Source organism: Nelumbo lutea, chromosome 7, assembly GCF_056320005.1.
Source record: "Nelumbo lutea isolate HS-2025 chromosome 7, American lotus-T2T, whole genome shotgun sequence".
Lineage (NCBI taxonomy): Eukaryota > Viridiplantae > Streptophyta > Magnoliopsida > Proteales > Nelumbonaceae > Nelumbo > Nelumbo lutea.
The window spans coordinates 229,209-250,044 of NC_142690.1; the positions used below are offsets into that span (position 1 = coordinate 229,209).

The following is a 20,836-nucleotide window of genomic DNA, read 5'->3' on the forward strand; positions in this document are numbered from 1 at the left end:
AGGAGGTTGTTGAAGGTGCAAGTAACGAAGGCAAACAAAATAGTTGGAAAGAGTTTCTCTCAGGAACTGGAAGAAGGTTTGTTGTAGAGTGTAAGGGAAACTTTAAAGGTTCTTTTATTTCTTTGACAGATTTTTTTGGCAAGGGTAGGAAGCAGATGGTCTGTTTCCCAGAGGGAAGGAAGAGTCAGGGCTGGAAGGCAGTTCATGGGGTCTTATGTGAACTGCTGCAACACTTGGGTGCTAGAAGAGAAGTAATAGTAAAAAGGAAGATAAGCAGTTCTACTAGTTTGGTGAGCAATAATAAGCAAGAGACTCTTATAGTGACAGCTGAGGCAGGTAAATACAGAATGGGAGTAAACATACAGAGAGGAGATTGGGAAAGTTAACTGATAGTTAAAGCTTCAACTCACATTCTAGACTGGAGGAAAGTTGTAGATCTGTTAACAACAAGCTTGAAGTTGAAGAGTACGTTTATTTTAACACCTTTTGAGAAGGACAAGGCTTTGCTGGACTTGCTTGAGAATAGAGTAGAAGTTGAGGCATTAAATATCCAAGCTGAACTTGGAAATTTCACATTATCAAGATGGTGTCCGGGATCAAACTCCAAAGGTTTCTTTGTTGAAGATGGAGTGCTGGTGCGTCTCTTAGGCCTTCCCTTTCACTTGTGGAAGCAAGAAACTGCTGAAGCCATTGCTTTGATGTGTGGAGGATCACTAGGAGGTGCCTTTTTGGGAGATCTTTTTTCAGCTTACATTTTATTGAATGGAGTAAAACCTGAGGAGATTCCTCGGAAGATAGAGGTGCTAGTTGAAGGACAATGTTACTCAGTGTGGCTGGCTTCATCCATTGAATCTGTGCTTTGGAAAGAGGCTCGTAGGGAGGGAGATGAGAAGGTTGAAGAAGAATTGCATGGCAAGAAAGGATTGGATGATTCAAACAAGAAAAGCACTTTCACTAAAATGGAAAAACAAATGCTGGAGAAACAAAAAGGTAGCATTCAGGGGGTGGGTTTTATGTGTGTGGAAGCAGTGAACAGTCTGGAGGGTGGCATGTCTTTTGCACAGGTTGTAACTAGCGCCAATCTGGCTTTCTTAAACAAGGGAAAGGGGTTGGTCCAGGGAAGAACTGAACCTAGACCTGATAAAACCAAACCGAGCCTAGGGTTGGACGTGCATGGCCCTTTTAAAAGTCATGTGAAGTCGCGGTTTATTAAGAATGGGCCAAAGCCAAAGCCCATGTGGAATGATATAGTTGTTAATAAAGGCCCAAATGGGTCAGCGGGCCTGACCCAGTCATTTAAAAAGGCACGTGAGCCTTTAAAGAGTCACGTGACTAGGGTTATTACCAAGGTAGACGATGTTAATGGTCTATCATCGTCCCAAGTCGCGAGAAAGGGGGGGGGGGGAGAATGCGCGCAACGACGGAAAATGGAGAAGAAGTTGGATTTGCAGTGGGTTTCCCGACGAAGTCTAGAGGAGCTTAGCCCCCTACGACGCTCCTCAGAGAGGCTGAATCCAAGGTATGCTAGGGAAACCCACAATGGCTTTTTATCAGGACTGTTGGGATATCTTGAAAGATGTTCTTTTGCGGGTGTTTGAGGAGTTTTTCAGGAGAGGAATTGTCAATCCGGGTGTGAACTCTACATTTATAGCCTTAATTCCAAAAAAGAAAGATGCATCCCACCCGAAGGATTTTAGGCTTATTAGCTTGGTTAATGGCTTGTATAAGATCATTGCAAAAGTGTTGTCTATGAGGCTGAAGAAGGTATTGCCAGATATCATTGCACACTATCAAGGAGCTTTTGTGAGTGGAAGACAAATTACTGATAAGAATTTAATTGCTAATGAGAGTGTGGAGAACTTTAAGAGGGATAAGAAGAAGGGAGTGGTCTATAAGTTGGACTTGGAAAAGGCTTATGACTTGGTGGACTGGGATTTCTTGAGGAAAGTTTTGACTAAATTTGGGTTTGGGGCTAGATGGTGTAAGTGGATCATGGGTTGTGTCCGGAATTGTCATTATTTAGTGCTAGTGAATGGGACAGTGGTAGATTTCTTTCCAACCAGTAGGGGTATAAGACAAGGAGACCCCCTTTCTCCTTTCTTATTCATTCTAATTGCGGAGGTTTTGGGGAAACTGGTTCACAGAGTAGATTCTAGGGGGCTCATTAGAGGCTGGAGAGTTGGGAGGGTGGAAACCCCCCTCACTCACTTACAGTCTGCTGATGACACGATTATGTTTTGTGAAGGCGGTAATGTGAGCTTTATCAGGAACTTGAAGTCGGTGATACAACTGTTTAAGCAAATGTCCAACTTGAAGGTTAACCTTGGGAAAAGCTGTGTAGTGGGGGTGAATTTGGAGGAGGGAGAGATCAGGGATCATGGAGAGTGCTGAAGTGCTGGGGTGTGAAGTCTCAGGGTGGCATTTGAACTACTTAGGGTTGCCATTAGGTGATAATCCCATGAGAGAGTTTTTGGAACCCAGTGGTGGAAAGGTTTGAAAAAAGACTGGTATCCTGGAAAAAGAACTACCTCTCTCTTGGTGGGAGAATTACACTAATTAAGGCCACACTTGCTAACTTACCCATCTTTTTCTTGTCTGTGTTTAAAATCCCAGTGAAGGTTGCTAACAGATTGGAGAAGCTAATGAGAGATTTCCTGTGGGAGTCGGGAGAGGAGAAGAGGGATCATAGAGTTAGCTGGGAGATAGTGTGTAGGAGTAAGACTTGTGGTGGTTTGGGGCTTGGGAGTATTAGGAGAAGGAATATGATTCTGTGTGGAAAGTGGTTGTGGAGGTTCCCTATTGAGAAGGAGAAGCTATGGGCTAGAATAGTGGCAAGTATACATGGGCTGGAGCACAATGGATGGGACGCTAGAATCAGAGCTAGGACCATAAGCAATTCTCCTTGGAAAGCCATTCATGACCTGCTACCAGTTTTCTCCCCTAATATCAAGTATGACTTGAATTCCAGTAACTCCATAAAATTTTGGGAACAAACCTGGGTGGGGAGTGCCCCCCTAAAGGATCGGTTTCCTTCTTTGTATGCTCTTTCTGATTTTTAAAATGAGCCAATCTCGTCTTTCACCACCCCGTCCTCTTCCACTTCTGGGATTGGGTGGAACTTGGGTCTAAGAAGGGATTTGAGGGACTCAGACTTCGACAGTATTTCGAGCCTTTTTGCACTTCTTGATAGTGTTGTCTTAGACCCCACTAGGGCGGATTCTAGAATTTGGACACCTATCCCCAATGGCATCTTTTCTTGTGCTTCGTTCTTCAAAGTCTTAAGTCAGTCCACTAGTCCTACCTTCTCCCCTTTCCCTGTTGGTGAGGTTTGGTACAGAGCAAACCTACCCCTAATGGCATATTTTGTTGGGAAGCCTATCTGGAAAGAATCAACACTGGCGATCTACTCCAAAAGAAGAGACCCAATACTTGCTTGTCACCTCAGTGGTGTGTTCTTTGTAAAGCGGATGGGGAGACTGGTTTTCACCTACTGGTGTCTTGCCATTTTGCGAGGTCAATTTGGGATTGGGCTTTCTCCCTATTGGGATGTAGTTGGAATCCCCCATCAGACTTGCAGGGCCATTTTTCCCCTTCTTTTTTCAGGTGGCGGATAAAAAGGGGAAGGACAATGTGGAGAGGACTAAGGGCTGCAGTATGTTGGACACTTTGGGAAGAATGAAACTCCAGAATATTCTCAGAAGCTCAGAGAGGAGCAACAGATCTGAGGGCTATCATACATATTAGGGCGGTACAGTGGCTGAAATCTTTGGAACTATTCACAGATTACACTGTGGATGACATATTGAGGAAGTGGGGTGAAATTGCAAATTGCACACAGACCAAGTTAGTAATGAGTGTGGCTTGGACCCCTCCACTTGGGGGATTCTTGAAATTAAACTTTGATGGGTGTAGTAGGGGAAATCCAGGACAATCGGGGATTGGGGGTGTTTTTAGGGATGAAAATGGGGTCATTTCTGCCATGTTCTCAGGCTCAATTGGAGTGGGTGACTCCCTTAGAGCTGAGATCTTTGCAGTTATGGGAGGAGTCCGGAATGCTAAGGAGTTGAACATCAGGAAACTCATAATTGAAGGAGATTCAGAGGTGGTGATAGGGTGGCTGATTAAAGATCACAATGGTTTATGGAAGTACAATAATGAGAGAAGGAAATTCAAGTGGCTGGTGCGGGAGATGGAAGTTAAGACATGTTGGGTTAAAAGATTGGCTAATTCCCTAGCTGGCAGTTTAGCTAAACAAGGGGTAGAAAGGGATTCACTGTTTTGGGCTAAGCTGTAACTTTAGTGTTTTTATTTTTCCTTTTCTTGAGGTTCTTTGTTGCTCTTGGAAGATAAGTGTGTTTGTCTTCCTCTTGTAAGTCTTCTATTGATGATTTAATGAAAGTGTTATTGATAAAAAAAAAGGTGTTGTGAGCAAAGCCCTTCGGGATACCCCTGCATTCAAACCTGATTCAGAACATGGATACTTTTCACTACTTCATGCCACAACCTCTCCCTCTCCAGGGTCCACCTCCAAAGCCACTTACCTAAAAGAGCCTCATTCTTACTCACGACATTCCCTAAGCCTAGGCCTCCTTTTTTGCTTCGACTCACCACCTTCTACCTAATCAAGTGATCTTTTCTCTCTTCTCTAGGTTCCCATAAGAAGTCCCTCATTAGTTTTTCCAACCTCTTTGCCTCCCTTTTAGGAATTCTAAAGACTGACAAGAAATATTATGGCAAGTTGGCTGAAGTTGCTTTAATCAAAGTAACTCTACCACCCGCGGAAATATAGTTTCTCTTCCAAGCTGTCAATCTTTTTTCGAATTTTTCCACCATTGGGTTTCAAAACCTACTTTCCATTGGATTTGCACCTAATGGAAGTCTTAGGTAGGATAGAAGCCACTGAGAGCAAGTGCATTCTAACAAGGCTGCTATAGACTCCAACTCCTCTTTGTTCAAATGAACTCCCACAACACAACTCTTCTCAAAATTTACCTTCAAATTTAAGGCCCTCTCAAAGTGAATTATTAAATCCTTCAGATTCCTTACCTCCATCAAATCACAACCTTCACAAGAGATTATTATGTCATCTGCAAATTGGGGATGGGTTACTGAAACTCTATCTCAACCTATTCTCCACTCTCTTAGAGATCCGGTTCTATCCGCTTCTGAGAGGAGTCTACTAAAAGCATTGACGGCTAAAGTGAAAAGGAAAGGTAACATGGGATCACCTTGTCTCAAACCCCTACTAGCTAGGATAAAATCAGTAACTACCGCAATGACTAGGATGGAATAATGTCAATTTGAAAGGCAACGATTTATCCATTTGCACCATTTATCCCCAAACCCACACTTCCTTAGCACGAGTGGTAAGAATCCCCAATCCACTAAGCCATAGGCCTTTTTAAGATCTAGTTTACAAACAAAACCTTGACACCCCGATCTCCTCATCTCCTCCACACATTCATTTGCTATTAGAATCTGATCTACAATTTGTCTCCCCTAAACAAAAGCTCCTTGCGCTTGGTTAATAAGACAAGGAAGCACCTTTTTTATTCTCAAAGATAAGACCTTTGCCACAATCTTGTAAACACTAGTCACCAAACTGATAGGTCTAAAGTCCTTTGGATGCTTGGCCTCTTTCTTCTTGGGAATTAAGGCTAAAAAAGTAGCATTAATTCCCCAACTCATCACTGGATTATTCTCAAATTCCTTGGAGACCTCAATTAAATCTTCTTTTACCACGTCCCAACAATCATGAAAGAAAGCCATTGTAAACCTGTATGGCCTTGGTGCTTTAGATCTGTCCATGGAAAACACGACTTTTCTAATTTCTTTCTCCTCAAAATTCCTTTTCAGCCAACTTCTACTCTCTTTTGGAAGCCTTTGCTAGGTCAGACCTTCCAACTCCACATTAGGGCTTAGGGGTCTCCTCAAAATGGATTTGACATAGTCAACAAAACAATTAGCTATCCTCTCTTGGGTATCATAGACTATTCCATCCACTTCTAGTTTGGACACTAGGTGATGAAAAAATTTAGTGTTCCCATCTCCTTCCTTAATCCACTTACATATAGACTTTTGCCTCCAAGAAATTTCTTCTCTCAAAATGACTTCATCTAATTCTCTTTTCAGATTCCATCTTTGATCTCTATCCTGAGGGCTTATGGCTCTTTGGGATTCCTTCGCATCCAGTTCCTCTATGTGGGTCAACAGAGAGGATTTCTCAACCTTAGGTCCCTTTCCACTTCACCCCCCTTAGGTCTTCCCTCCACCATTCCTCAACCTTCTTCACGAAGTCTAAGCGAGTCAACCACATGTTCTCAAACCTAATGGATCGAGGTCCTTGCCTAAAAGGCTCCTAGGCCGATGGGGCAATGGTCAAATGTGACTCTAGGTAGAGCCCTTGTTATCAAGTCCGCCCACTTATTTTCCCAGCTTTCATTGAAAAGGAACCTATCTAATTTGGAGTAGATTGGTGTCTCCTGAAAGTTGGACCAAGTATAGAGAGCTTGCAGCAATGAGAGTTCCTTTAACTCAGTTATTAATAAAATCGTTGAATCTCCATATGCTGGTTGTAATGATCTGTTGGGGGTTATTTGATTCATTCGTAAATCGAATTGCACTGAAATCTCCCCCCAAGCACCACAGACCATCCCAAAGCCCTTGAATCTCATAAAGTTCTTCCCAAAATTCATTCCTTTCTCTGTAATTGCTTGGTCCATACACAATAGTTAGAGCCCAAGTAAATCCATCCTCTGCCATCTTGAATTTTAACGACACTGAAAAAAATACCTACTAGCTCCTCCAAAACCTCCACCGTATCCTCTCTCAAAAAGTAACAATCCCCCCCGAAGCCCCCCAAGAAGGTGCTGAAATCCAACTTATTCCTCTAGATTTCCAGATGCTTCTTGCCCATCTTCTATCAATATCAGCTAATTTGGTCTCCTGTAGCATCACTATATCCGGCCTTTCCCTTCTAAGGAGGTCCTTAATCAACCTTCTTTTCCTAGCACTCCCCAACCCTCTCACATTCCAACTGATGATTTTCATGGAGATAAGAGATTTTGCATCCCCTTTTGAGATCAGGCCTCTACTTAGAGGCTTTCCTTCTCTCCCCCCTTCTGCTGAATTCCAAATTTTCTTCTAATCTGATATCAACCTTTCCACCTCTAATCTTTTCTTCTTCCTTCGGTTATTAATTGTTCTAGATCTGCTTAAGGCTGCTTTTGTTTTATTTTTCCTTTCCGAAATTCCTTGGTTTTCCTCCAAAGATTCCTCTGTTTGCCTATACTCCTCAAGGAGAGCACAAATCTGTCCCCAAATCCTCTCTAATTCCTCCTGCATCTTTCCCATAATTGATTCATCCCCTGCTTTTTTCCTTCTTTGAACCCCTGTTTTTACTGAACCTTCTTGAACCTCATACTTCCCTGCCTCTTCCTCTTTCCTCTTAAACTCCTCCAAATACATACAGATCTGATCCCAGATTTTCTCTAACTCTTCCTGTGGTTCTCTTCCCCTTGTCATTTCCTCTTTTTCTTTGCCCTCTTTGTCCCCAACTAAATACTTTCCATCCATGGCTGTTGCATCAAGTTGAGCTGCAAAAGCATCTGTTCCAGGCAGGAAACCCACATCAGTACCAAAAAACGAATTGACAATATTACCTGAATGGTTGTGGGAAGAGAACAATGACTTGAGGAGCCACACGAAGGGGGAAGGTCGCGGCTAATCCTTCCAAAATAGATGACTGTGGGTTCTCATTGTGCTCAACCAATGTTGTTTTAGTCCTTGCATCAGAGTTTGCCTTTAGATGTTGTCCCCTGGTTGATGACTCTGTGATCAGTGACAAGGTAAGTCCTGTTCCTTTATTCCTCTATCAATGCCGTGCCGCTCTAGCGAACTGGGAGCAAATTTAAGAACCGGTGTCCCCTGCCTCTCCTCTATAATAGCTATAGTAAACCCCAATTCATTCCTTAAGGTAATGGGAGAAATTGAGAGTGCTTCTTCTGGGCTGAGTTTGTTAAATCCAAATCATTGTTTTCCAAAAAATGAAGCTTGGTGTGAAGGCCCTCATCAGCATTGAGAGATTTGGCTTTTTTCAGTTCCACGCTTCCAATACTTGAAGAGCATTCAGGATTTGATTCTGAGCTACCTTCTTCCTCCGTCACACAGACCTCAAACGTGTCCGTAATATTCTAATTTACTATCGTCGGAATGAGGGAACACCTTGTCTCCACTGGCAACGGGTGCTTCTTGAACCTCGGATTGCGCCGTTCCGGGGAGTAGACTTTCTTCTTCTTGCTCGGAACCCATGCCCAGTTCAGATTTGCTGCTCCACTGTGGCTAACTTTCTCTCCTGCAGGCGGTAGATGAGATTTGCTCGAGGGGACGATGATAGACCATCTTTTTGGTCCATCATCTCCCCATTTCCTTTGGTCACGTGCCTACTTAAATTGGTGTGTGGCTCTTTAGATCCTGGGTCCACACTATTTAAAACAGCCGGCCCATTCACAAGAATAGACCCATTAATTTTTAATGGGCCTGGGCCCAGCCCCCCAACCTCTTTACCAGTCACATGTTTTATAAACATGTGACTGGCCTCTGTTCAATGGACCAGAATGAACTGGCTCACAAGACCGGCTTGACACCTGAACCCTTGCCAACCTTTGTTCAATTTCTTTTGAAATTTGAACTCCTGGCGCAAGTCTGCCTCCAATTAATCCTCCTGTCACCGACTGAACATAGGACCTGTCATCCCTCAGCCTACCCTGCCATGTAGACTTTCCTCAAGTGGTTAAATTATTCTCTTTTTTCTCTTTTTTCCTGGTTACCTCAGATGACTTGGCCTCTTCTGTAGTGACTACTCTGCCTTGCAAACCAAGCAACCAAGCATGTTCTGCCCCTTCATCTTCCTCCCTTCTTCCCTCCTTCCATAGCTGGGCTTCAATGGAGGTAGCAAGCCAAACGGGGTATACTAAACCCTCTGAAACAACCTCTATCTACCTTGGAATGTCACTGGGTTTAACACTACCTAACATCACTGCAACTGAATGGAGATCACAATCAAAAACACCTTCTAATTTTGCATCACAGATTACAGCTATTGACTGTAATACTTCCTCCTTCCAGAGATTGAAAGGTAACCCAAGCAATCTGACTATTACATTGTCTTCAATCTCAAAACATTTGGTATTAGAAAGAGGACACCATTTCGTCACTGTGGCAACACCAGCCTCTGAGTGAATGCTTAAAGCTGAAATCTCTACTTCGTCTTCACCCAAATCTATCAAAGCTGTACATGATTCATAAGGAGTAATCACCATCGGCTTTTGCAGGTTTAATTCTCTGAGTATCGCCTGAGCAATACCTCTCCAGTCCTTTGGTGGACTTGAAGTTTCCACCACAAATTTCTTCCCCCAATCCTCTTTTTCTACTGTTGCTACCAGTTTACAACTTCTTTTTCCTTTTTCTGCAGTCATCCATTTCCTATCAATTGGTTCTTCCTCTCTTTTGTTTACCCCCCTTTCTTTTCCTTTGCTACAGCCTCTACTTGTTTTGTTTTCAGCTGCTGAGTAAAGTCACTCAGTACCTCTGCCACTACCTTCCATCCATTACCCCTTCTACTTTCTAGGAAGCAAACCAACTGCTTCTTTCTTCCTCCAAAGAATTCCTGCAGAATTATGCAGCATCTTTTTGCATTCTAACTCATAACTCTTCCTTCCATCAAGGTTGAACTTCGTAAAGTTCATTTGTTTACCTTTAGAACTTGCTTCTGAAACAAACATCTGCATCCATTCGATCACTTAAAGACCTTCCAACAGTATCGTAGCTTTCTTTGCCTTCCTAATCTTCAAACTCTGCTGGCCTCTGTTCTTGATCTCTTCAAATATGAGATCTTTTGCTTCAATCTTCATCACTTTCCTCCATCTTGCAACTTCTACGAACCTATTCTCCATCTTCTCCCTCAACTTCTCTCAACTTCTACTAAAGTGCTGTTCAGAAGTTATTTCACCACCACCTTCGGCCAAAGATCATTCAAAGAGACTCCTGTAAACTTGGAAGAGTTCATCCTTTGAGGAACATTTCCAGGTCATTCCAAGATTTACCAAACAGGGTTAACAAGTAGTACCAAATTTGGCAGATACAGTGACAAGACAAGAAAATGTGACTTGAGCCTTTACCACTTTTAAGACAGAACGCATGCATGTGGGATAGGAGGCACTTTTATCATCTATTTTATTTTTTTCCTTAATTTTCTTTTAATTTAATATCTATGAGCAAATTGACTAAATCGTATGACTAGTATTGTTTTTTATTCTTCTCACTGGGTGTTTCAGGACTTGAGACAAAGAAACAAATTGGACTTCAGTCTGGTGGATTAGGAAGCACATCCTTGCAGTCATCCTCTACCATGTCGCCTCTCCAGTTGCACTGTTATTTGGGTCATCCCTCCTTGTTGAGTCTACAGGGCTTATTTTCTTCATTAAAGTCCATGTCCTTTGAAGTGTGAAGCTTACCAGCTGAGTAAACACCACAGGTCATCGTTCTCGTCATGCATCATTAGTCGTGTGTTTGGTCACTTTCAATTAGTTCGTTTTGATGTTTGGGGTTCCTGTTTTGCTGTGTCTTATGTAGGATTTAAGTACTTTGTAACATTTGTTACCATTCACAGATGACTTGGTTATATTTAATGAAAGATCTGTGTTATTTCTTATTTTTAAATCCTTCAATTTGGACTAGTATTTTTGTGTTCCAATTTGACAATGCCAGGGACTATTTGCCTGCCTGTATCTTTTTCTGCATTTTTTTTTTATGTTCATGGTATTAAACATCAAACCTTTTGTGTGCGTACTCTTCAATAGAATGGTGTAGTAGAATGTAAAAATCATCACTTTCTAGATGTTGCTAGAGCTCTCCTTCAGATGGTTGTACCCAAGTCTTATTGGAGCGATGCTGTTCTTATTGCCTGTTACCTAATTAATCATCCATTCTCTTCAGTTTTGGATGGTAAGACTCCTCATTCCTTGTGTACTTTTTATTGTTACATGGGTAGCTTTACACATGCTTTTGATTGTCACATGGATAGGCTTAACCCAAGTTCTGTGAAATGTGTTTTTCTAGTATACTCAAAAACCTAGGAAGATCATAAATGTTATAGTCCTCACTTTTTTTTGCCTTTCTTTATGCTGACGTCACATTTCATTAGAACACTCATTTTTTTACATAAATTCCTTCTCATAATATTCTTCTTCTTCCTACACCTGTGTACGAGTGATCTTCTATATCCATAGCATAGGATCTTCCACTGAGGTATATTCTATATGTTCACCAGCTCAGGCTCATTCCTTTGCTTTGCCGTTTGATAGTCCAGCTCCATAGGTAGACCTTGCTTCCAACGTTAATCTTGCTATTGCACTCTGAAATGGTAAGTGATCTTGTACATCTTGTACAATGTCCTTACTTCATTAAGGGGATGGGTAAGGGATCAGGTGTATACTTGAAACCATAGAAAATGACCATGAAAATAAAATGTTACTATGTATATTTTGAATATTTACAACAATTTCTTTCTGTTCTTCATGGAATTGCTTGTCATTCCCACCACTCCAATCCTGTAGATTCTTTTAGGTGGGTTGGGTGGGTGTGGGGGAGGTGATTTGGAAAAGAAAAACAAACAAAAGAATCTCATGTAAATCATCATGGAGAGAGCCTCATCTCATACTTCTACTGGTTCTTGTGTTCTCTTCTGTACATAGATAATAATAGAATTTTCAGAACAGTTCAGAAAAGAAATTGATTGTCCTGGTAGGGTTTCAATTGAGGAGAACAAAGGCCTAAGTAGTAGTAGTCTTGGATTGCTACATCTAGAGTAGGAGTTGCTCCAAGTACTGCAAAAGAATTCTGTAAATCATCAAGATTCAGGTCTGAAAACCAGACACTATCTTCTTTTACGCACTCCCCCACCTGAAAACTTCCTTTGGTATCAGTTCTTGCCACTTGATCAATGTGTAGTGCTTGGGATGGACTAACCTCAGTTACACCCATATCATTAATTTCAGTAAAAGGATCGTTATCAACATCATACTCTGGGGTTCTGAAGCTTTCAGATCCTGTTTCAACTGCCTCAAAGGAGTCCATAGTTTCCTCGTGGGAGTCTTCTTCCTTTTGCTGTTGAGAATTCACCCAGTTGTTCTTCTTGTTGTAAATTCGACAGAGAACCCAATCATCCAACTACAAGAGCGAGAGTTTGATGTGAGCTTCGACAAAATAATAATAGTATATAATTGTAGTAGTACCACTTGTGATGTTAATGTTACATACCCTTAGGCTGCCAAATTTGTTGGACCGCAGATTTGATTCTGTGAGCCGATACTCGTGCATTATCCAATTAGTCTTGATTCCTTTTGGTGCTTTTCCACAATAAAAGACTAGTGCTTTCTTTATACCGACATGTCTTGCACTTCCTGTTGGTCTAATGGGTTTGTCAGCCCCGGTTGCTTTCCAGTATCCACGTCCAGCGGCCCTGTTGGGCCTTGATCCGTTTGGATATTTCCTATCCCTAGGAGTGAAGAAGTACCATTCTTTGGTTCCAAACAAAGCTTTCTCTGCTCCATTCAACAGAGAATGAGAAAAAAAGAAACATACTGTCTGAATTACATTAAATCGAATTTTTTAGATCAAGTTAGATACCTGGAAGTTGCCATGGATCATATTTGTAGAGATCGACCTCAGCGATTATTGGAACAGGCAGACACTGGTAGCTGGCCTTACGACAAAGGTAATGAACAACGAGCTCCTCATCAGTTGGGTGGAACCGGAACCCAGGTGGTAGGTTTAACTCAGCTTCTGCGTCTCTTGCTCTCCCCATGCTGCTTCGCTGATTTTCTTCTCGTCAGCTTTGTTCCGTTTGTGTTCTGAGCAATAAAAAAACTGTGAAGTTTGCCTATGACCATAACCATACATGCAGTCTTTGGGTATATATAGTCAGGTGCCGGAGGGCGTCAGGGGTGGGTCCCATAGCCATAGGGGCTGTGGAATAAAAGGACGCACGTGGGGAATAAGACGCCACCCATGGACTGAATTGTGAGGAACGGTGGCGCTAATGGGATCCTCTTGTCGACCCATTTTGTCGTGTCGCGGGAGGCGGGGCGGAACTGAGTCAAAGCTTGGAGATGAGACCGCCGACGCCTCCCGAAGGGTCAGCAAACGACGCCCGCAGACTTTTGGCGTTTCTGCGGGGCAGGAGACAAATTATAATTTCTTGTTTACTCTATAATTTAGAGTAGCCTATTCTTATTTTACTTGGGCTCAGTTTGGAAAGAGTATAAATACAAATATGTTAAGTGAAAAATATTGTATTTTATATTATTTTATATGTATTTATATTGTATATATTTGTATTTATACTCCTTCCAAACTGAGCCTTGTTTCCTATTGGGTAGCAAACTTTCAGTTTAATAGGGATCACTCGGATAAATGGTTTTTTTTTCATCATCAGGTTGGTTTCGGATGGGGCGTAATGCCAATGGGAGGTGGTGGGGTTTGGTATTTAAATATCTTAACCGGTATCAGGAAGTGGACTCTCTTGCAAGGACATCAGATCAAAATGATCAACATTTTTTTTTATTAATTTTCCGGCAATCTTGACTGTGTTGTACTGTGTTAATGCTGCAAACGAAAGAGACCAAAAAATGGATTCTGAATTGTGAATTGTCGACATTGGCAGATCCAGATATGATTTTTCTGAAGTTAAATCCCTCTGGTTAGTCATCAAAGAAAGTTGAACCGGTTGTTTAGTTTACGCACATCAATCTCCCTGCCACGTTGAAATACAATACAAGCTTCTCTAGTGGCCTTGTTTAAGCCCCAATTAGCAAGCCACATGGCTTAGTGTCTTTTTTTTTTGTGTCACGGGGCTAAGGGTGTCAATGGACCGGTTTTGGATTGGGCCCCGTCCAGTGCAAAATCAATCTGGATGGATTGGACACACCAACAAGACATTGGATTGGACCAATCTGGTCCAAAATATTTATTAGATTGAGTTGGACCTGATCCGTTCATAACAAATTTATATTGGACTGGGTTGGATTAAGTCAATATCTGATCCATTGATATTATGATAAGAATACATGTCAATGTACTGGGTTTGGGTTGAAATTAATCTAAATCAAAATGAATTTGAACAGATTGGACCGTCCAGGCATTGAATTTGACCGGTCCAAATTGGTTTAAAACATTCATTGGATTGGATTGGACCTGGTCCATTTATAGTGAACCTACATTAGATTAGATCAGATTGGACCAAATCCAGTCCAATTGACATCCCCTACACAAGGGCTAGAGAACCAGGTGCATGCGGGGCTTTATATTAAATGAAGTAGTCTTGGTCTCTCTCAGTTTATTCTTTCTTTTATTATTCCTTTACTTAGTTCTATCATAATTTTGTGATCTTTTTAAATTAAAGAAAATAAAAACATTAAGATTATGTTTGGTTTGAGGAAAAGAAATGGAAAGGTAAGAAAACCTATATAAGGTTTGTAAAGGTTTTCCTACCTTTCCCTTTCCCTACTTTTTCTTTCAAACCAGTCGTTAACGCTGGTACGAGACTCTTTGATTCTTTTTTAATGTAAAGCAGTCGTTAGATTTATTTGATTCGCAGTATATGAAAAATTCAGCAACAATATATGTTCTTGACCGTAAATTTTCTTGTATTTTGATTTTTAACAACGGAAAATAAAATAAAATAAATCTATGCTACCACAATATATGATACTGAAAAAGCTTTGACAATCGAAATCATTGTGAATTTTGATTTATGATACCGCTGTTAATTGGTTACAAGTTTTTTGGGTATCATAGTCGAACGACTCGAACCCAAATGACAATTATTGAGAACAATATATATATATAAACAAATATTGTGGTCTTCCCATGTCGATTGACAGCTGTAGAGCGGTTTGGTCTCTTTGACATCTCCATCCCCCCAATTGCCGGGTTTTTTTTATTTTTTAAAGACACGTGGTTTTTTATTGGCCATCTACTATCCATCGAACCGGGAAAGGTTGCCACAGGCACAGCTTCGCTTGGCTGCTGACGTTGAGTCATCCTTTCGCTCATCTGCTGATGTTGCCACTGATTGCATCATCGCTAATGGCATCATTTCTTCGTCATTGCATACGTCTCTTTTTTGTTTTCTGTCGATTCGGTTAAGTTTTGACATAGATATTATCTGTATCTGCACTTGCTCTATTCCTGCCTTCTCCCTTTCAGGTGTTAAATCATTTTCTGTGGGCCCCTGAAAGCTAGAATGATAAGGGAAGATCAGTTTGGTCGGCCCATTCTAACGGTTCATAGATATTACTATGCGTTTGGTTTATAGTTGGAATCAGAATTTTTAATGATTTTTCTATGATCTGTTTGCTCAGACATAAATTGTAATTAGTTAAAATAGAATTTCATTTCCAAGAGAGAAAGAGGGAATGGCCATGGGGATGTATTTTAGATATGGTGAGAAATTTAGGATACACATGGATATGTTAGAAAAATTCAATAAATCTCAGGCATATACATCAAAAATACTAAATCCAAGTCTGAATGATGATTATAGATGAGATATACACGTACAAGAAATACATACTCTGATAGTCCATGTGAAGTGTGAACTATTAGGACACACTTAGAAAATGTTAAAAATATATAAAAAAGTTCAAAACTAAAAACATGCATTCATATTTTAGGGTCTGTTTGATTTTGGTTAGAATCAGAATCAAAATCTATCGGAATCGAAATTGTTTATTCCCATAATTTGTTTAATTCAGACAGGAATCAGAATGAGAACGAAATCAGTAGGAATGGAATTTCATTCCCAAGGGAGGGGGAGGGAATGGCCATTCCCTCACATGGGGGAATGCCATTCCACCAGCAATGGGAATGAGATTCCAATTCCGCCCAACCAAACAATTGGAATCGGAATGACTCATTCTGATTTTGATTCTAAATCACCTATTCCCACAAACCAAATGATCCCTTAATTATTTGGGAGACCAAAATTGTACTTGTTAATATTCATAAATATATAAATTTTAATAATCAATTATTTTTAATAATTAAATGTTAAAGTTTAAACATATACAACTATATGTAACAAAAAAATGTAACAAAAAGGAATTAAAATACGTCCATACTAGCTGAACAACCCAATATAGAGCAATAGTATTCCCGTATTGTGCAGTTAATATGAGTATCCGGATTGACCTAGATCTAATTCAAGGTTCATGTTATTGGTATTATAAAGAGTATAAAAAAATTATTTCTGATGTATGGGAATATGTTTTTGAAATGTATAATATAATTATGGTTGAAAAATTAATTAAAATATATATTATATAATTAGGGCTGTAATTGTGTCAGATTTGGATCAGCTCCAGCCTCATCTAAACCTAATCTGATTATTGAAACTTTAAATCCAAATTAGGATCGGATTTGGATCTAATCTGAATCTACTTAATTTTCTTTAAAGTAAAAAAAAAAATTGAAAAGTTTAAGAAATTACTTTTGAATTTATATACATATATAATAAATTTATGTAAATATAAAACATTGGATTTAATTATTATGGATCGGATGGGATCAAATCCAGATATAATGGGATCGTTAAACGAAATGCAGGCTTTATTCTCCGAATTCGAAATACCAAATTGGATGTCTGATTGGGTTTCGAATTTTTTTGAATCCATTGACAGACTTGAATATAAAGCCTGCATTTCGTTTAACGATCCCATTATATCTGGATTTGATCCCATCCAATCCATAATAATTAAATCCAATGTTTTATATTTAGTAAAATCAAATAATATTAAACGACCTGAGTAAGGACTTAGAGCCTCGTACATGCTCCTGTCCTGTCCTATTTAGATTGATTAGCTGTCTCCAATTGTAACTTGCTGCTTCTGTGAGTTGTGTTCCAGATCCATCAAAGTTGCGCCCATTAGCATTAAAGCTTAGTCCTACACAAATTGGCCATATACGCATGTTTGGCTTTGGCCAATTTGTATACGCAAAGGAGAATTTTCTTCAATCTCACTTTAACTAAATGAAATAAATTATGCTAATGAGCCGAGTTTTTCACGAGCTGTTCGAGTTTGATTCGTGAAAAGTTCAATTTGGCTCGGTTTTAATTGAGCTTGAGTCCAATTTATAGGTTTGATTAGTAAATAAGTCGAGCTCGAATATATATATATATATATATATATATATATATATATATATATATATATATATAATAAAATTATTATAATTCTTAATTTTTAAATATCAAATAAAAAATATTTTTTATATATAATTATTTATTTTTATAAAATATTTTTCCTCAAATCGAGCTCGAGCCGAGCTAAACTCAAGCTTGAGTTTTTGACTCGAGTTGAGCTCGAACTCAATATTCTAGCTCGACTCGAGCCTTATACAATCTTGGCGAGCCTAGCTCGAGCTTCATACTACTCTGCTCGGCTCGGCTTGAATCCGCCCCTAAAATTAAGCGCCCATAAGCTCAATTAATTTTTACCTTTTTTTTTTTATAAAAAAAAAGAAGTAATGTAATAAATGATTCTAGCTAGTCAGAAGAATTCTCCATTAACCAACCATGTGCCAGTGGAATGATTTCTATTGGTGCATTTTTTCGTCAACGCTCTTTTTTATTTTTTCACTTTCAAGCTTTCCATGGTCATCCTAGATGCCTTTGAGAGAATTTTCATTTGCACAAACGCTTGAGATATTGCATTAAAAAGGAGAAAAAAGCTCATTGAAATCAAGAATAAGAGGATTGATGCATTTTTTGTTTAAATCTTTAGTAGTAGATCTATATATTCCGGCTTTTGAATTGCAATGATATATTGATTTGTTATGGGATTGTAATGTTTTTGCCTGTATTAATAGATCAATAGATTTTCCCAAAAAACGGGGAAGTCCAAAATTAATGGTTTTGATGGTAAGAAAGAACTATAAAATGGATCTATGAATCATCTATAAAATCCATTGATCAATCAACAGCTTTATGTAAAAACAAAAAACTTTTTAACTTTTTGGTAATTCAAGAGAAACAAAAATAGGTTAATTATTTTAGTAGTTAAAATTTATGAATTGCAAATGACATGATATCTATCGTAGAAATTCTAAGATATTTTTGAATTAAGATTTTAAATTTACATTTACTAAAAAGTTTATATAGAAATTCTAATGGATCTAATTGATGATGCGTGATTTGGCAGCTCCCCATTGGAGGCTGACTTGGATGCTGAGCTAGCTAGTTCGCCTGTTGACCTGTAAAAAGACAGTGTCGGAGTGCCCAAACTGCTTTACCCGGGGTGGGCACTCCGATGCTTAAGTCAGTGAACTGAAGATTTTGGAGAGCTAAAGAGCGAGAGCTAGTGTTTTTGAGAGATGAATGGCACATACCTTTTGAGGTTGGAGGTGAGGCCCTTATATAGGCATTGTTTGGCATGGGCTTCATGCACCATGTCTGAGATCTCTAGGAAGACATGTTTGACCGGTCTGAAGTCCTTAGAGGTAGTGGCGCATGTAAACCAGGCTTTGTGCTTTATTCGGTTTCTTCCAGAACATTCAGTGCGGGAGCTAACTTCCGAGAGACCTGGGAGTGATGGGATGTATGTAGAGGAGGTTAGCAAGCACGTTTCACAGGTCACCACCTAGACTTAGTCAGGTTGGCAAGTCATCGAGGGAGGTCGCTCCTCACATTGAGGTCACTTCGACCGATACTGACGAGGTACCACAAGTCGGCAAGTCCTCGAGGAGGAGTGACCTCCCTCAAGGACTTTCTGACATGACTGAGTCCAAGTGGCGACTTGGGAGATGTTCTCGCCGACTTCCTCTAAATGCATCTTGTCACTTTTGGGTCTGTCGAAAGTTAGCTCCCACACCAAATGTTGTGGAGGAAATTGAATAAGGCACAGAGCCTGGTTTACGTGTGCCACTATCTCTAAGGACTTCGGATCGGTCAAATACGTCTTCCTATATAAGGGTCTCACCTCCAACCTCAAAAGGTATGTGCCATTCATTTCAAAAGGTATGTGCCATTCATCTCTCAAAAACACTAGCTCTCGCTCTTTAGCTCTCCAAAATCTCCAGTTCATTGATTTAAGCATTGGAGTGCCCACCCAGGGTAAAGCAGTCCAGGCACTCTGATACCGTCTTGTTGCAAGATGCCCTAGTGAACTATATAGCTCATCATTATTCAGCTAGGCATCTGAGTCACTTGCCAGTAAGGAGCCACTTAGATTGAACCCGTCAAGTTGCACCCCTAATCCCAAGTTTCTGTTACAATGAGTTAGAGATCCCACCAACTGAGCCACTATTAGATAGTCGATCTTACATTGTTTGAAAATATGGGTGCATTTATTGAATGACTGAAATTACTTGAAAACTAGCATATTGCTTGATTGCCAATATATGGTCAAAATTGATCCATTCCTCTTAAAGAAACCACTTTAGCAACCTATATTTTTTGGTTGATTTAGTGCATCATAGACTATAGTCACTATATTAATTGGAATCTTGGAGTATTGTTCCGAATGTTGAGATTAATTCCCTGATTTTAAGATATCACTTTAACATCCCAGATCTTTGGGTTAATTTGGTATATAATTTGAGTGGCTATAATTTGGTATAGTAGCTTAAGAGGCTACTATAGTTAGGATCGTAGGTTTATTTACTACATTACTTAACTCACGTTTTTTTTTTCTTCAGGCTCAGTTTGGAAGGAGTATAAATACAAATATGTAGAGTGGAAGACCTTGTATTTTGTATTATTTTGTATGTATTTATACTATACATATTTGTATTTGTACTCTTTCCAAACCGAGCCTCGAGAAACTTTGGTGCATATTTGAATGGCCAAGGTTAATAGGAACTAGTGGTACCAATAGACCGGTTTTGAGTTAGATCCATTCAAATCAAAAACAATTTAGACAGATTAGGCAGACCAATAAGACATATTGAATTGGACCAGTTCAGAATTGATGGCCCAAAGTATCTATTAAATTAGATTAGATTGGATTGGACTTGGTGCATTACTCGGATGGCCAAGATTGATTCATTGATATTGTGATGTCACTTTCGATAGCCCCGAATTTTGGGTTGAATTGGTACGTTATGACCTAGATTAATTCAATTTTTTTACATAATTTGGACAATTGAGAACGTATTAAACTTAATAGATCTTTTGGATGGCCTAGATCTCTAGCTATTTTTATTTTTGATACATTATTTATATGGCTTGGATCTTTTTAAAAAAATGGGTGATTTGGTACATCATTTGTCTTGGATCGTTTTAGAAAATCTACAGATGGCCTATTCAGACAACGAGCTTCAATTTAAACTGTTCTGACCTACAGCGAGGACTTTAACTCAACCAAAACCCAGATTAAAGAAATAAAAAATTAGGTCAAATTACACAATGTCACGTAGGAAATATTTTGAATTCATCACTGGGACCTTAAAGAAAGCCGAATAAAACCGAATCAGGTTAAAAAAAATAGTGTAAAACACAAAGATACATATCCAGCTTGAGACCCTTTCTTACTATAAAAAAGTCCAACTTGATCTGCTTTGCAAGGGTGTTGATTATATGGTCTAGACCACCAAACTCCTGTTAGACAGTTTTGTATGCCCTTGGTTTCAATCAATTTAATGTAATTTATGAGTTTATTGTAAATGAATAAAAATACATATTTGATTCATGTTCCCTTGGTATGTTTCTATGTAATACCCTTAAACTTGACACTTAATGAGACTCGTGTTAGTTTAGAATGTCCACAACTAGTGGGCC

The 20,836-nt window shown here is 39.6% G+C and overlaps 2 protein-coding genes across 3 annotated transcripts in view; one reads left to right on the forward strand and one right to left on the reverse strand.

The window, feature by feature from the left end:
• The window catches only part of LOC148844452 (pentatricopeptide repeat-containing protein At5g15010, mitochondrial-like), a 42,723-nt gene extending 32,012 nt beyond the window's left edge, over positions 1-10,711 (forward strand). For both annotated transcript variants that reach the window (XR_016102548.1, XR_016102549.1), the window contains one exon: positions 10,335-10,711. The gene's annotated coding sequence lies outside the window, so the exon portion shown is untranslated. The remainder of the gene's footprint in view (positions 1-10,334) is intronic.
• A 799-nt stretch (positions 10,712-11,510) lies between these two features.
• On the reverse strand, positions 11,511-12,948 carry LOC148844453 (NAC domain-containing protein 2-like). The gene is made up of 3 exons (XM_088956071.1): positions 12,688-12,948; positions 12,319-12,602; positions 11,511-12,228 (listed from the first exon to the last, which is right to left on the reverse strand). Exons 1-3 carry the CDS (start codon positions 12,863-12,865, stop codon positions 11,779-11,781), a joined length of 912 nt encoding a protein of 303 aa, XP_088812197.1. The 5' UTR covers positions 12,866-12,948; the 3' UTR covers positions 11,511-11,778.
• Between the last annotated feature and the right edge of the window lie 7,888 nt (positions 12,949-20,836).